Below are 16,456 nucleotides of genomic sequence, written 5' to 3'. Positions count from 1 at the left end.
CGCAACGTTTTGTTGTTATTGTGAGTACACACAAATAAATGTAGAGTCTTTACAGATTCGAAAGATGTATGACTTTTATCTGTATGATCAAAATTGCTGGTGTATTTTAAGAGCAAGGGACTGCACTGGTGCCTCCATCTGTCATGCAGTGACACTACTGTTCAGCTTCCACACTCTGCACAGACACTTGAATAGCACATTTTTCTTGGTTAACATTAGATTGAGCTGCCATGTAAAGTTGCTACTACACACATCTTTCAGATGAAAAGCCATATTTGAGGTCGATGGATGATAGGCCAGTGTTTGAATGTCCTGCCCGATGTACTATATTACCACTGTTAACGATCTATCAGTCGTAGACTGTGACTTTGTCACTTCCTGTGAATTTTTTTCTGCGACTAAGCAACTAATAAAAGTCTGGTCGACCAAGCCTCTTCTCGTCAACTAATACTATTAGGGGTCATCCCTAATATTTTCCTTCATGTCCTATTTTCAGACATCAGAATAACATTGGTATTTCAATGTGACATGGTATAACAAGTATATCTTTGGCTGTCAAAATGATGTAAATGACTTTGCAATATTTTATATATTTAATATTTATAGATGTTTTTTAATTGTTAGCATTTTTTTGTGATAAGACAGTTAAGTATTGACAGGGAGTGAAGTGGAAGAGAGAGAAGTGCCGGTCTGCGTGTCGGGACTCGAACTTGGGACGGCCGAAGCGCAATTGTGCTATATGTCAGCGCACTGCCCACAAGGTTATTGGCATAAATAACATTTTTAATTAAGGGAATGCATGTTACTCAGACATTCATTGCTACAGTGGTACTTCATTGTAGTATTTGAAAATGCTTTTTACTACGTTCATAAGGCAAATCTGTGGTTTGTTTACAGCCTAATGTAACCTAAAATGAGTCCCATAATTCGCACAAAGCGTCATGAGGCGTAGAAATAAAGGTGGACAGTTGAATCTTGTCAGAACATTAGTGTGGTTTTATGATGTTCACCTGATAGCCAGCAGCTACTGCAAAAACAACGATGATTCAATTTTTATTGGAGGACTCATAGGTTAAAAATGATTACTAAAAATTGCCCTAATTTAAAAACAGGTGCTAAAACCACTGCTAGCAAAAAGTAAACATCTTTTGCCTCTTTGTTTGTCATAGACAAACTCTCTCATAATCTCACATATTTCTAGTCATCGCCGTTAAAATGACACTATTTCCCAGAGCAGCTGGTTATTCAAGTGTGGCAGTGGCGCTTTCAAGTTTTCTGAAAGAACTCCCACGACTTTCTCTCTCACCGTGGGCGCTTTGTCAGATTTTGTTCCCCTTTTTTCGCTGTGGGAGATTTTTTCAGAGAAATTCAAAAGAAAATGTGCACTTCATCCCTCTGTTTGCTACTTCGCTCGATTACAGCGACAGACAGGAGCGACAGATGATATACAGCCGAGCTGACCTCATTACATCCACCTCTGACCGCGTCAGTGATATCATTAGGGGAAGAGCCGAAAACAGGATCCAGGCCCCATCACTCATGACAGAGTGCTTTATTCACTTCAGTTCATTTTATAACACTCACAGACTACTTCAACATGGCTTTGCATTAACCCTTTAACTGTCACCGTCCCACCTGTGGGACGCTTGGCGCTCTTTTTTTCGCTGTCCTTTTTCTCTATCAAATATTTTAGCAATCATCACAAATTATATATGAAAGCTTAGAAGCCCAAGAATCATCCTATGAAAACCATTTTGAAATCGTACATTGTGTTACCATGGAAATGATACTGTAAAATCTTTTGGCAGTCTCCTCCCCCTTAGCAGCGGTGTCAAGTGTCAAATTACTAAATGCATTATGGTCTTTCAGAATCCAAACTTTTTATGATCTTGACAAAAAACATGTCATTGGAAAGGTCTGAGTCTCAGGATTTCATATTTGGTGGTTATAGAAATTAGACGTTTGTGAAAGAAAAATGCATTTTAAAATGTTTTATAGAGTTTGTATGGCACCCGGTGGCTGTTTGTGGTATAACGCCCTAAACAAACTTTTACAGGAACCTCGATTTTTTTCATATCAACTTCAAATTTGGAACATAACTTATTTAGACATAAGGCTTCAAATTGATATCAAATTTAGGGGAAAACCTGCTATGTAAAATATGTATTTTATATAAAATATAATAAAAATGGTACAGTGCATTTTCTTTTTAGTAAATTTAAACTTCTATAACTTATTTTGAAAAAATTCCACATATGGCATAATCTGCTGACTGTATTCCTCAAAAAGAGACCAACGTTAGATCTGTATTCCAAAGTGTTCATGAATTGCAACAAATTAAGTTCGGATAGTGCACTTTCAAGCCTATTTTAAAAAATGGGGGGTGACAGTTAAAGGGTTAATAAAGTGTGTTTAATTGCAGGAACTTTAATAATAATTAATGTATCGTTTTACTATAACTAAACTGAACTGAGTAGAAAAAAAAAGTAATTTGACAGACCAAACTCTAACAAGCGCATAGTTCCAGTCGAACAATAATAATGCCAGATACAGTCGAATTCGTGCGCATGCGCAGAAAGGGGGGAGGAGTCGCTGAAAAAAGGTGAATGGCTCTTATGGCTGGCTAGCTAATCAGATGGAAAAAAACATATTAAAACGTTCCCGAGTGTGACTTTTACCACAGTACATGTGCTGTAAAGCCTCCATAAGGATTTTATGATTGAAAGCATCTCTGTTGGCGTTTGCGTTGCTCTTTAAGCTGAGAGCGTTAAGAGTCGTTTCCTCTGATCTCATGAGGTTTTAGCATGCTAGCATGCCCTCTGATTTTATATCTCTCCTGAGCGCCGATATCGACCCCAGTTCTCCTAAATCGCTCTATTCCAAAGGTAAGAAGGCGTTTTTATAATACCAAATCCTTTCTTCATTCATTCAGAGCTGATTTCGTCTTTACATTGACGTTGGTTGTGCATAAATATGAGGAATTGCTAACGTCACTTAGCACGAGTGGAGCGCACACGCTAGCGGTGTGTATTTATAAACGTGTGTATATGTCTGATGCCCATATGTATGAGTCAGTGTGAGTCTGTGTGTGTGTCTATATATAAATGCGTGTGTGTGTGTGTGTGTTTAAGTGTGTGTGTGAGAGAGGGAGGGAGTGGGTGTGTGTTTGTTTACCTTTACACACATTTTAAGTGGCTCGTGGCTCCGAGACAACCAAGGTTTGTTGTCTAACACCAAAAACTATTTCAGACACACACTGCAGGTGTTTTATGTTCACTGGCTTTTATGTGCAGTAAATGTTGGACTGGTGCCATGGTAGATATAGCTGATCCTCAGCTATTATAATTAATATTTCATCTGCCAATTACAAAACATTCAGCTTGACAGTTAACATGTTGACATGTCATGTTAGAAGGTAAGCACATAATTGGCTGATATGGCCGTATGATGTTCCTGTGTTGATAGGATGTGAACAGACTGAAAGTTTGTGGCTTATGTACAATAAGCCCGTTATTTGTGACCTTAATGATTTAAGATGGATACAATTACAGTCAGCTTGCGGTAAGCCACTGGGAAGTGGATAACATCCTTTTTTGGGTTTACATGCAGATTATAAATTGAATTATTTTTATCAAACATATTAAACATGCAGTACTGTTGTTACTCGTCCAGTGTTTTGCGATACAGACTTGGATGACACTTTAAATCATGCATTTTGGTGAGTAGAGGCATGCTGTTACTTTTATAAGTGACTTTTTTTGTCTTAGGACAGGAAAACGTTAAAAAGTCTCATTGACTTTTTCTTTGTTTTTTGTTTTTTTGCTTTTACGAAGCAGCCTTAAGCCTATTTACACTGAAAACGATTACTAATACCAGTAACTAGAGGGCATTTACACGTTGTTTTCAATTAAAACTGGAAAGTTTTTTTTTTAATGCATTTTTTTTATGGCTGTTAATTTAAAAAACGCAACCTGTTAAAAACAGGTTCCAGAATGCAAGTTTTTGAAAACAATAGGTTGTCTTTTCTAGGGCTGTTATGATTACTCGATTCAATTCGAGTGTCAAGTAACCAGCAAAATACTGGAAGTGGTGCATTTCACAGACAAGAATCCGTGAAATGCATTTTTTTGGTTAAATTACATTTTATTACTCAAAAAGTCTAATTAACTAAAATTATTAAAAATTATCAATTTAATATTAATTTATTAAAAGTCACGTGCACTTTAGTGTGTGTGTAATAAATGAAACCGTGCGTCTGCAAAATTCACACACACATTCAAACTCCATCTCTGCATGTTGTTTATTGTAACATTCAACTGGAAATGCAGTGTGTGCAATTTCATCAGATTTGTAAGGTAAATAATTTATAAGCCTAACACAGGACAAAACATCAATATCTTTCCTAATATGCTAACTGCTCCTCGCTATTTCAAAATAAAAGCTCGAACCCTCACTTTGAGTTTACACGTTTGATTTTCACATTCAAGAAATTACAGTGGCTGTGGTATTTCTGTCATAAATAAATTCCTAATTATTAAAGATTCAGATTCAAATTTTGAAATTCAAATTTCAAGATTTGAATTCAAATTTCAGCCGATATTTTTAAACTTATTTTAGCCTATAAACGATGACGATATCAATATGTTTCCTTTTGTTTGGAAACAAAGACTTCTCCTGTGTGGAAGTTCTAAGCAAATTAATTTTAAATTTTAATTTTGGTGAGTTTTTAACAAGAATTTATTTGTTAAAATTAAACAGTAATGAAGTCCTTTTACAATGACAGTACATTGAAGCTTTGAAAATAACTTTAAATAAACTGTATATCGATCGCTGCATTTTTTTTTTTCAGAAAGACATTTAACACTTTAAGCATTTCATTAACATTTTTTTAACTTAACATTTTAAGTTAAAAACAGTTGTAAAAATTCTAAAAATCTTGTAGAGCTCATAATATGTTGTAAAAAAAAGTAACATTTCACATTAATGAATAAATCAGTATATATAAAATTATTTAATTTATAAGTGTCATGTTTGTGTTTTTTTTTTTTTTTTTAAATTCATGTAAGCTATAGCTTCTGCCCTTTAAATCAAAACATGCATGGTTAATTTATGACAAACTACTGCTTTATTTAATTAGAAACACAGTCTAAATGTCGCTTGTGTATTTTAATTTCTTTTTTTTTATGTAGGTCAACAGCGCCCCCCTAGGACCCTTATTAGATTAAATGCAGTGATCTAATAATTTAATCTAATAATTTTTCACATGCCAATATTTATATTTAAAGCCATTATCAGCCGATTCCGATATTGATCCGATAATATTGTGCATCCCTAATTCAGGCCATTGGCGCCCTCTGCAGTTATTTGTTATAATACATAATGTACATTAGCTCTATTGTTTATTAACAGATTTGTTTAATAATTTAATTATTATTGCTTCATTGCTATTATATATGTATTTTAAGTAATTTCAAAGAATTTAAATTTTTTTTTTATCTCAAATTAATTATTATCATCTGAGTACTCGATTGATCATCAGAATAATCGACAGATTACTCGATTACCAAAATAATTGTTATGCCAATGGAAGATAACACTTTTATGTTAACGTTTATTGTAAGCATACACTGCAGTTATGTTGTCTGTCTCTTTAAATATTCAAGCTCTTTAAATTCACGTGGGTTCTGATTGTTATACATTTTTATCATTCCATCACCTGGAAAAAAAACTTTTGGTCAGCAGCATCACATGCAGTTTGTGCACCAAGAAGTATTCTCGTAGCTTTATAACATTACAGTTGAACAAATGTCACATGGACTATTTTAATGATGTCCTTACTTCATTTTTGGGCCTTGAACGTGTCAGTTGCGTTGCTGTCTATGCAGAGCCAGAAAGCTCTCGGATTTCAACAAAATGATCTTAATTTGTGTTCCGAAGATGAACAAAGGTCTTGCGGGTTTGGAACACAACCTACCACACGCATGTGCACTACCTAGTGGACCATTGTATTGTGCTGAACGTTCACACACGAGTCCAGGCGGACACTAAAATGGCAGCGCAACGGAAAAGAGAACAGAACCCCTCTTTGTTAAAAACAAAACAAAAACTGTTGCATTTTCAGCATGCAAATGTTGATGCAACACCCTGAAACCCACTTGCAAACCACACTTTTCTTCATTCAATTACAAAATCTGGTGTATTTACAGTTTTCAAGCTCTTTGACATGAGTCACATGGTAGCGCTTGGTCTTTTGTGTTCATTTAACTTGACTTGACTTTGTAGTGAAGGACATGTTTAATAGTTCCTTCTAGGAATTGCTTTGTAGATAATTGTTTTCATTATGTGGCGCCACCTGCGTTTGGTGAAGTTTTACAAAGCCAGCGCTTGTGAAGATGAAGTGTGTAATTATTCTGACACTTTGGCCTCCTTTCCAGCTCTAAGAGAAGTTTTCCTGTCCTTTCGGATTTAATCCCTGCAATATAAAGCACCGGCCAGGCCGAGGAGAGTCGGACCATCCCATTATCTCTTTGTCGTCCGGGGATGCATAGTGTTAAAATAGCAGGAATGCAGAACATGTGGTATGCAGACCTGCTGACCGCGGCTTCGGTTTCACTACAGGCACCAGCGCTTTTATTTACAAAGCATTTCTGTAGGGGAGTGTTGATTCAGGCTCTGATTTCCATCTCCATGTGTTTGTCCACTTTGTGTCTCGGTGCCAAAACGCTACAATGATCCTGAAATTGTTCTGTGAATAATGGCCCGTTCACACCAAGGACAGCAACTGTAACAATAACTATAAAGTATTAATTCTAGGAGAACAGCGAGGTCCACATTACAGCTGTAAGGTTGATGATACAGAGGAACGTTATCGTTGGAATCACTTTCAGAACATTTTTTCCAGCTGATGGATGATAAAAACATCCACAGGCAATCAGAATCAATCCTGCTTTAAAGAGCACAAGCATTTAAAGTGAACTGAATGAACTGCAGCGCATACTTAAAATAAACATTATCATTTGTTGGTGTCAATGGTCACAATTTTGACATGCTTAACCTTCAGAAAATATTGTTTTTCTACCTAGAATGTGGCCCATTTTTTGCAACTTGTCTCGTAGTTTGAAATCATCTCTTAATGTGATTTCTAAGTTTATGCCCAATTACTATTTTACTTTGAGAAAACAGGAAATAGACTTCCATTAACTACCCTAATTTTTATGTGAGCTGGTTTATAGCAACATTAATAAACATAGAAATATCTAGAATGTATTCATTAAATTAAGTTAATATGACAGAACAGGTAAAAGGGTTTATCTGGATGGGACAAAATGTTGATTTGTAGTAAAATAAACTTTTTAAAAAATATTTATTTATTAAAGATTTAGTAGCACAATTTTATGCTATAGTTTTTTTTTTTTAATAAACAAATAAATATATATATATATATACACTACCGTTCAAAAGTTTGGGGTCAGTAAGACTTGTAATAGTCTTTAAAGAAGTCTCTTATGCTCATCAAGGCTGCATTTATTTGATTAAAAATATAGAAAAAAAAACAGTAATATTGCAGAATGTTTTTACAATATAAAATAATGTTTTTTATTTTAACATACTTTAAAATAGAATTTATTCCTGTGATGAAAAGCTGAATTTTTATCAGCTGTTACTCCAGTCTTAAGTGTCACATGATCCTTCAGAAATCATTCTAATATGCGGATTTATTATTAGAATGATCATTGTTGGATAATATCAACAGTTGTGCTGCCAAATATTTTTTGGAACCTGTAATTTTTTTTTTTTCAGGATTCTTTCATGAATAACAAGTTTAAAAAGTACAGTGTTTATTCAAAATATAAATATTTTATAACAATGTAAATTATTTATTATTAACTTTTAATAAACTTTTAATTATTAACTTAATACATCCTTGGTGAATAAAAGTATTAATTTCTTAAAAAAAAAACAAAAAAAAAACAATAAAAATGTACTGACCCCAAACTTTTGAACGGTAGTGTGTGTATATATATATATATATACACATATATATATATATATATATATATACATACATATATATATATACATATATATATATATATACATATGTGTGTATATATATATATATATATATATATGTGTATATATATATATATATATATATATATATATACATATAGTGAAAATAATTCACTCTGTAATGATTCTGTGGTTTATGAAAACCATTTCCGCCACTGAATAAAAAAATAAAAAGGTTATTGCAACTTTTTATCTGACAGTTCTGATTTTTTTCTCAGAATTGCATGATACAGATTCACAATTGTGAATTATAAAGTCAGAATTGTGAGATATAAACTCTTTTCATGCAAATTTTCATGCAAATGCGAGTTTGTATCTCACAATTCTTTTTTTTTTATCACAATTGTGAGTTTATATCTCAATTCGAACTTTTTTCATGCAATGAATTGTGAGATATGAACTCATAATTGCTAGAAATAAAGTCAGAATTGCAACTCTGAATTTTCTCGCAAATGCGAGTTTGTATTTCACAATTCTGACTTTTTTATGCAATTATGACTTTTCTCGCAAATGCACATTTGTATTTTGCAATTCTGTTTTTTTTTTACGCAATTATGACTTTTCTCAGAATTGTGAGATATAAACTTTTTCTCAGAACTGTAACTATATTACTCAGAATTGCATGATATAAACTCACAATAGAAATAAAGTCAGAATTGCAAAATAAAAACAATTGTGAAATATAAATTTGCATAAGCGATAACCTCGCATAAACCTGCAATTCTGAGAAGAAAAGTCACAATTGACTTTCTCAGAACTGCGACTATATTTTTCAGATTTGCATTTGAGTTTATATCTCACAGTTCTGACTTCACTTCACTATCACTTGCAATTGTGAGTTTATATCTTATTCTGAAAAAAAAAGTCAGAATTGTGAGAGAAAAAATTGCAATTACCTTTCTTTTATTTTTTATTCAGTCAAGGAAAAGGGCTTCCATAACGATTTGCTTTAAATAATGTTATTGTATCAAATGCTAATTATTCTTTTACATACCTTTTTTTTTTCACACAAAATGAAGCAACAAACATTTTTTTTTTTTTCATTTAGTGTGAACCAATCTATATTTAGCAAAGATAGCAGTCATAAATTGTCAGAAGCATACCGTGTATACAGAAATAAGCCCCTGAGAATAAAAGCTGTATTGTTGTGTTATGGGAAGTAACTCTGCTGTTGTTTGTCCCAGTCTCTATCAAGCGTTTACAGGTAATGTGAGAGAAGCCGTCATGGTAATATCACTTCCCTATCAACAGCGCTGTAATCATCAACATGCTAAACGAGACTCACAGGCATCGTGGGACGGAGTGTCCCCAGATGAAGCTCTGGGAATCATAAACGCCTCCTCTGCTTATTAAATATCTGCTGCTGCGCATGAAAGAGGCCGTGCCCAGTGTTAATATGATATGATATAACTATATGTACTGGACCTGCAGCGTTGCATACAAGATCATGCAGATTTCTAACTGCTGACAATATTTTGGTGAAATTGTATATATCTTTTTAATTGGCAGCAGTAAATCATGTTTGCCGTACAGCTTTATATGGGCCTTTCTTCAGAATTGGTGCAATCTGCTGTCCCACAACCAATAAACACATTTAAAAAGCATTTAAGTATTCAAATCTTAGATGTTTACTAAGATCCTTCTATTATATGTTTAAACCCACAATAATATTTAAAATATTAGTAAGCTTAATATATATAAAATCATCATTTAGTGGGTACTTGCAGTTGCAGTTGCAGTTAACCCTTTTCTCCTAAATTTCAACTTATTAAAATGATATTGAAATCATTTTTGCATTTTATTCCACTGTAGTTGATACAAGTATCTATTTGATTCTTGTAAAAAGTGAAGCTAAAAAAAAAATTTGAAAAATAAATATAGATATATTTTATATTTTCTTTGTAATTTATGAAACTTTATGTAAAAAAATGCGTTCTGCATTTTCTTGTCTCTACCAAAACAGTATATGTTTTAGTTCATTGGCTGAGACTGATTTTAACTACACCCCTACATTTACGATCAGGAAATATTACTGTGTCATTCTCTCATAACTACATGGTGTGAGTAGATAGGCCTAATCATTTTGAGGTAAATGTTCAAAAGTCTGAAAATCTGTGTGTGACTTTAAGGAACGTCACTACCGAACACCTTTTTTGTTTTTTGTTTTTTTTAAGTAATGAAACACTTTTTTGGGTGTTGTTCCACAACATTTAGTTTTTATACGTGTACAACTGTTCAGAACTGTGCTAGCTAACCTTGCGCTTTGAGCTAGGTTTAAATGTATCTATAAATGTCACTACCGTAACAGTCACGATTAAAACATTTGCTGAAGTTTCGGTAGTGACATCTTTGTTTTTTGTGTGTTATCCAATAAAATTTTGTTTTTATGTGTGTAAAACTGTTCAGTACTTTGCTAGCTAACCATGTGCTGATTAGCATCTTTGAGCTAGGTTCAAAAATATCTAAAATTGTCACTACCGAAACAGTCACGACCAAAACATTTGGTGAAGTTTCGGTAGTGACATCTTTATTTTTTTTGCGTACAACTATTCTGTACTTTGCTAGCTAACCACGTGCTGATTAGCATCTTTGAGCTAGGTTCAAAATGATCTAAAGTACCGTAACAGTCACGACCAAAACATTTGGTGAAGTTTCGGTAGTAATATTTTTGTGTTTTTTTGTGTGTTATTCCATACATCTTAGTTTTTATGTGTGTAGAACTGTTCAGAACTGTGCTAGCCAACCATGTGCTTTGAGCTAGGTTTAAAAGTATCTAAAATTGTGACTACCGAAACTGTTAAATCATCTTTGTTTCGGAAGTGACAAAAGGGAACACATAATTTTTTATTCAGGGGAAATAAGCGAAATTTTAGTGCAGATATGCAATTTTTTTTTTTTAGTATTTTAGTGTGTGGGTTAAAATTCTGTAATGTGATGTGGTCACTACCAAAGCATTACTGATGTTTTGTCAAAAATAAAGTATATATAATATATATATATATATATAATATCTGGTTTAATGTATAGTCAAACTAATGAGTATGATCAACTTTTTGCCTTTTACAAAGAAAAATGGATTCAAAAAGCAACAAATCTCACTTAAAATATTGTTAAAATTGTAATTATTGATTTAGCTGTTAGTGGTTTAGCTGCTTTTTTAATAAAATGGCAAAAAATATATTTGTAGATGCAAACAAAATCTTAATAGGTCAATATAACCATTTTATTAAATTATATGTTATTGTGTTTCGGTAGTGACACATTTGGAGGAAAAATATTCCAGAACTTTCTGATAATACAGTATGTATATGTTATGTTTTTTTTTTTTTTTCAGTTCTAGTTATTTTAGTACATCAAATGAATCTAAATTAAAATGAAAAATGTTGTCTTGGCAACTAGCTGAAATAAAGTGTCTTATTTAATTGTGTTATTTAAAATAATGATTTTTTTATGGTTTTAATTTTAGTTTCAGTTTATTTAAAACATACACAGTATCATTATTGGGTGACGTTATGCATTGCACATAACATTTTATTTATTTATAAATGTTCTTGTGCTTTTGGGGAAATGTTTTAGGATTAATAATGAATATAAAATTTGCACATTTTGTGATGGTAGTTATTCACACTGTCAGTTGCTGCTAGTCATGTGATAACATGATAATAACTCGCTCTACGCAATTCACATACTGTAATTTAATGGGCACACACCAATATTTTTATGTCTTGTTCATGCATATTTATCAAACCTGGATTTAGTCAAATGGAAATGTTGCTTCTTGCATGCTGCAGGATTTTATCATTGCTCAAGATTTTATTGTTCTTTGTCAGTACGTCTTAGTACAAGTTAGTACATCTTCACCTCACCCTGACACTCTTCTCTCTCACATTTTCTGTGCATTTCAGAGTCAGTGTATGACCTGCTCCCTAAAGAGCTGCAGTTGCCCTCAGTCGTACAGCAGGACAACCCCACCATGAGCCAGAAGAGCGGTGGAGAGGCCGGACCTCCCCCTCCGGCTGCCCTGGCCTCAGGTAGGACGCTTTTCTCGTCGCTCTTGCCTTCGCTGTCTTATTTTAGTCATCTTTTTGTTCAAGCTAGAAAGACTCTCCTAATTGGTTTTGCTCAGTCCTGTGTGCGCAATGTTCAGGTGACTTCCTGTGAAGCTTAACTACTTCTTCTCTTTAGTGGCGTGGCGTTATCTTGTTTTAAATGAGTTATTTTTCTTTTTTTTCTTCTTTTTTCTGTCTCAGCTTATGGGTTTGTACACTTTCCTTTTTAGTGCTGCTGACCTGTGCTTCCTGTTTCACTTGATATCATGCTTTTTCGAAACCCATCTGCACGTCCTGACCTTTCTAGGTTTTTTTTTTTTTCTTTACAGTTTTTTTTTTTTTTTTTTTCTCTTTTTGCTGTTTAGATCATTTCAGATTTTGCAGACAAACTCATTTCAAGTGTCTTACTTGACCTGTCCCATTTAAACCTGTTAAAAGAGCTTCCTGTTATTGCTGTCAGTGGGGTAGAGTTATTTCCTGACCATGTTCTGGAGTCTGAAGAGCATGTTATGGTTGAAGCCAGTCAAGGCAATATAAACAGCATTTACTGGCTGACAGCGGTCCTTAGTGCATTAGGTGACATCTGTGGAAAAAAATAAAATAAAATCATAAGAAGTTATTTATCATCTTTGTCTAAAGTTATATTGGCATGAGGCCTAATTTGGGGCTTTTCTATTAATGTTTTTGCTTCTTTTTTGGAGGCCTTTGCTTCTCTCAACTAATGATAAAATTGCTTTTTATCAGAGTAGGGCTGGGCAATATAGCTAAAAAAAAACACACAATCTTAAATGTTTATATAATATCTCAAATATTGTTTATGTATACATTTGGTCTAGAAACTAAACAAAAATACTAAGGTCTTTTTCAATGTTGTCAATCAAATTCAATACAAAGTATTTAAATATAATCATAAATGCTTTCCATAATTAGGGGTTCAAGCGTGTAGCGCTAAAACCCTGTTTTAGTCAGAGATCTCCTTAAAACTAATCGTGCAGACCAAATAGTAGGTTGTAGACACTTGAAAGTTGGAGGGATGGTAGTGCTCACACCGCCTACAATGTGACCAAGAATCGCCCCAATCGGGCTGACGGGGGCGCTACAGCAATCAAAAGTACAAAATTGCTCGTAACTCCTAAACCGTCAGTCGCAGGCTCAAATGTCTTTTCGGGTATTTCGCATTTTTTAAAAAACCTACTTTTGTGAACTACTCTTAGGTTTCGCTCGATCTGAACCAAACAGGAAGATTCTCTGGAGAGTGACTATCAATAATTATCAAAAAAGTTTAACTTTCGACTTGCCGCAAAGGGGCGGGGCCACTTTTAGCAAAAAGCATATAACTCCTGAATGGAATAAGATATCTTTCCCAAACTCTGAACACTTATGTAGACCTCAGTGTAAGGTTACAGGAAAAAAATCACAAAGCTTGGAGACTTGGTGGCGCTATAAGAGGGAAAAACATAAAAATGGCTATAACTGTGCAACCATTTGTCCTATTAACATTAAAATCGCTGTGCGCGGTCTTGGTCCAAAGTTTCACAAGTGTATATTGGGATATTTGTGTACAGTCATGGCCAGAAATATCGGCACCCTTGCAATTCTGTCAGAGAAGCAAGACTTCTCTCAGAAAATTGTTCCAATTGCAAATGTTTTGGTATTCACGTGCTTATTGTTTTTGTTTGCACCATAACAACACAAAAAAACAGAAGAAAAGTTAAACTTGATAAAATTTCGCACAGAACTCAAAAATGGACTGGACAAAATTATTGGCACCTTGTCAAAACTTGTAAGAAGTAATTGCTTTTCAAGCATGTGATGCTCCTGTAATTTGTATTTAGACACACCTTTGGCAAGTTACAGGTGTGGGCAATATAGTAATCACACTTGCAACCAGTTAAAATTGAGAAAAGTTGACTCAATGTTTGTGTTGTGTGTCACACTGAGCATGGAGAAAAGAAAGAAGTGTAAAGAGATGTCTGTGGATTTGAGAGAAAAAATTGTGGAAAAACATGGACAATCTCAAGGCTACAAGTCCATCTCCAGAGATCTTAATGTTCCTGTGTCCACTGTGCACAATATCATCAAGAGGTTTACAGCCCATGGCACTGTAGCTAACCTCCCTGGACATGGACGGAAGAGCAAAATTAATGAAAAATTACAATGAAGGATTGTTCAAATGGTGGATAAAGAACCCTGATTAACTTCCAAACAAATTCAAGCTGATCTGCAGACACAGGGTACAACAGTGTCAGCTCACACTATCCGTCGCCATCTGAGTGAAAAGGGACATTATGGTAGGAGACCCAGGAGGACACCACTGCTGACACAAAGGCATAAAAAAGCAAGACTGGAGTTTGCCAAACTTATGTGACAAAACGAAAATCCTTCTGCGAGAACATACTGTGGACAGATGAGACAAAAGTAGAGCTTTTTGGTAAAGGACATCATGGCACTGTTTACAGAAAAAGAAATTATGCCTTTAAAGAAAAGAACACAGTCCCTACAGTCAAACATGGTGGAGGTTCAAAGATGTTTTGGGGTTGCTTTGCTGCTTCTGGCACTGGATGCCTTGACTGCGTGAACGGTATCATGAAATCTGATGATTACCAAATTTTGGGGCGCAACGTAGTGGCCAGTGTCAGAAAGCTGCGTCTCCACCAGAGATCATGGGTCTTCCAGCAGGACAATGACCCGAAACACACTTCAAAAAACACTCAGAAATGGTTTCAAACAAAGCGCTGGAGAGTTCAGAAATGGCCAGTGATGAGTCCAGATCTGAATCCCATAGAGCACCTGTGGAGAGATCTCAAAACAGCAGTTTAGGAGAGGGCATCCTTCAAATCTGAATGACCTGGAGCAGTTTACAAAAGAAGAGTGGTCCAAAATTCCAGTAGAGAGGTGTAAGAAACTCATTCGTGGTCACAGGAAGCGATTGATTTCAGTTATTTTTATGATACCAAATATTAGGTTAAGGGTGCCAATAATTTTGTCCAGTGCATTTTTTGGGTTCTGTGTGGAATTGTATCAGATTGTACTTTTCTTCTCTGTTTTTTTTGTGTTGTTCCAATGCAAAAACAAAAAAAAAAAAAACATGTGAGTACCAAAACATTTGCAACTGCAAGAATTTTCTGAGAGAAGTGTTGCATTTTCTGACAGAATTGCAAGGGTGCTGATATTTTTGGCCATGACTGTATCTCAAAAAACATGGCTGCCATTGCCGATGCAGTTTGAGCACCTGTTAGACAAGGTTAATGAAGGGCGATTGAAATGAAACTCAGTGGGCCTGTTTGACTCACAGCCCTAAAGGTCTGAGAGAAACATGACAGAAATTGGTGTGATATTGCATTTTTCCAGGGCGTAAATGATTGTACGTCATGCAGTTTTTCGTACGTATGATATCATATTTCATATCATATGATAGACCTCCTTGTTCCGAACAGCTTTGCTTCTAGAACCTCTGGAGTCAATCATGTAGTTTGTTAAATGATTGAGAAAATGTCAAAATTGTACAAAATTTTCTTTGGACTCTCTAGGTCAATAATTATCAAAAAAAAAAGTACCCTAAATCCTATAAAGCCTAAAGAAAATCTCAAAACTTCATGAAACCCAGTGAGCACATGAGACGGGTAATTCTAAGCAAGCATGCAAAGTTTTAAGGAGATCGGACCACAGCTAGTGCTGTAACAGTTAAAAAGGCTTAAAATAAACACTGTATTTCAATGGTAAATGACCTGGATTTGGCAAAAATGCTTTTTTTAATCATTGATTTAGCTGGACACAGCCTTACTACATAATACGTAATGTAGTTTTCCTTATACACTCACATGCCTTAAGTGCTTGAACCCCGGTAATCGCTTCTTGCATCAGTATAGTTTTTTATTAATTGAAAAAAAGAGAATGTTTAATAATATCTACTTAAATGCACCAGTATAAGAATGCATATTAACAGCATAATGCATAATAAATCTCAATATTTAGAGTGGAGATGACATCATTAGTAATTCTTAGCTATTTGTAATTAAAATCTTTAATCAGACTGTAATAATACAATTTTGATAGCTGTTTCACTTGAAAATTCACGTCTGAGTTATGCCGACAACAACATATATTTGCATTAAAACATGTAACGAATTAAAAATCCACTGCTGCACAAGAATGTGAATATTACTTTTAATTTAAATTAATTTGCAGAAATCAAACTGTTGTTTTAAATTAGAGAAAACATCTTGTTTTATTGCTTTGTTAAAGTCATGACATTTGCAGTTTTGCTTCAGTCAACAAAATGACATTAAATATATCGCCCAGTCCTAATTTAAAGGCAATACTGTGATTGCAAG

General features: G+C 34.3%; 1 protein-coding gene across 4 annotated transcripts in view; it reads left to right on the top strand.

The window, feature by feature from the left end:
• The first annotated feature begins 2,584 nt into the window (after window positions 1–2,584).
• The window catches only part of nfat5a (nuclear factor of activated T cells 5a), a 29,829-nt gene continuing 15,957 nt past the window's right edge, over window positions 2,585–16,456 (top strand). For 3 of the 4 annotated variants that reach the window (XM_051098963.1, XM_051098962.1, XM_051098964.1), the window contains exon 1: window positions 11,977–12,104. Coding sequence is in view for 1 of the 4 variants with exons in the window: in XM_051098961.1 (XP_050954918.1) it covers window positions 2,813–2,885; window positions 11,979–12,104 (199 nt within the window). In the remaining 3 variants the exon portion in view is untranslated. Of the gene's footprint in view, window positions 2,886–11,976; window positions 12,105–16,456 lie in introns of those variants that run through there. The other variant, XM_051098961.1, reaches the window with a different exon arrangement.

This window comes from Labeo rohita, chromosome 25, assembly GCF_022985175.1.
Source record: "Labeo rohita strain BAU-BD-2019 chromosome 25, IGBB_LRoh.1.0, whole genome shotgun sequence".
NCBI classification, from domain to species: Eukaryota; Metazoa; Chordata; class Actinopteri; order Cypriniformes; family Cyprinidae; genus Labeo; species Labeo rohita.
This window is presented reverse-complemented; position numbering and strand designations above follow the sequence as displayed.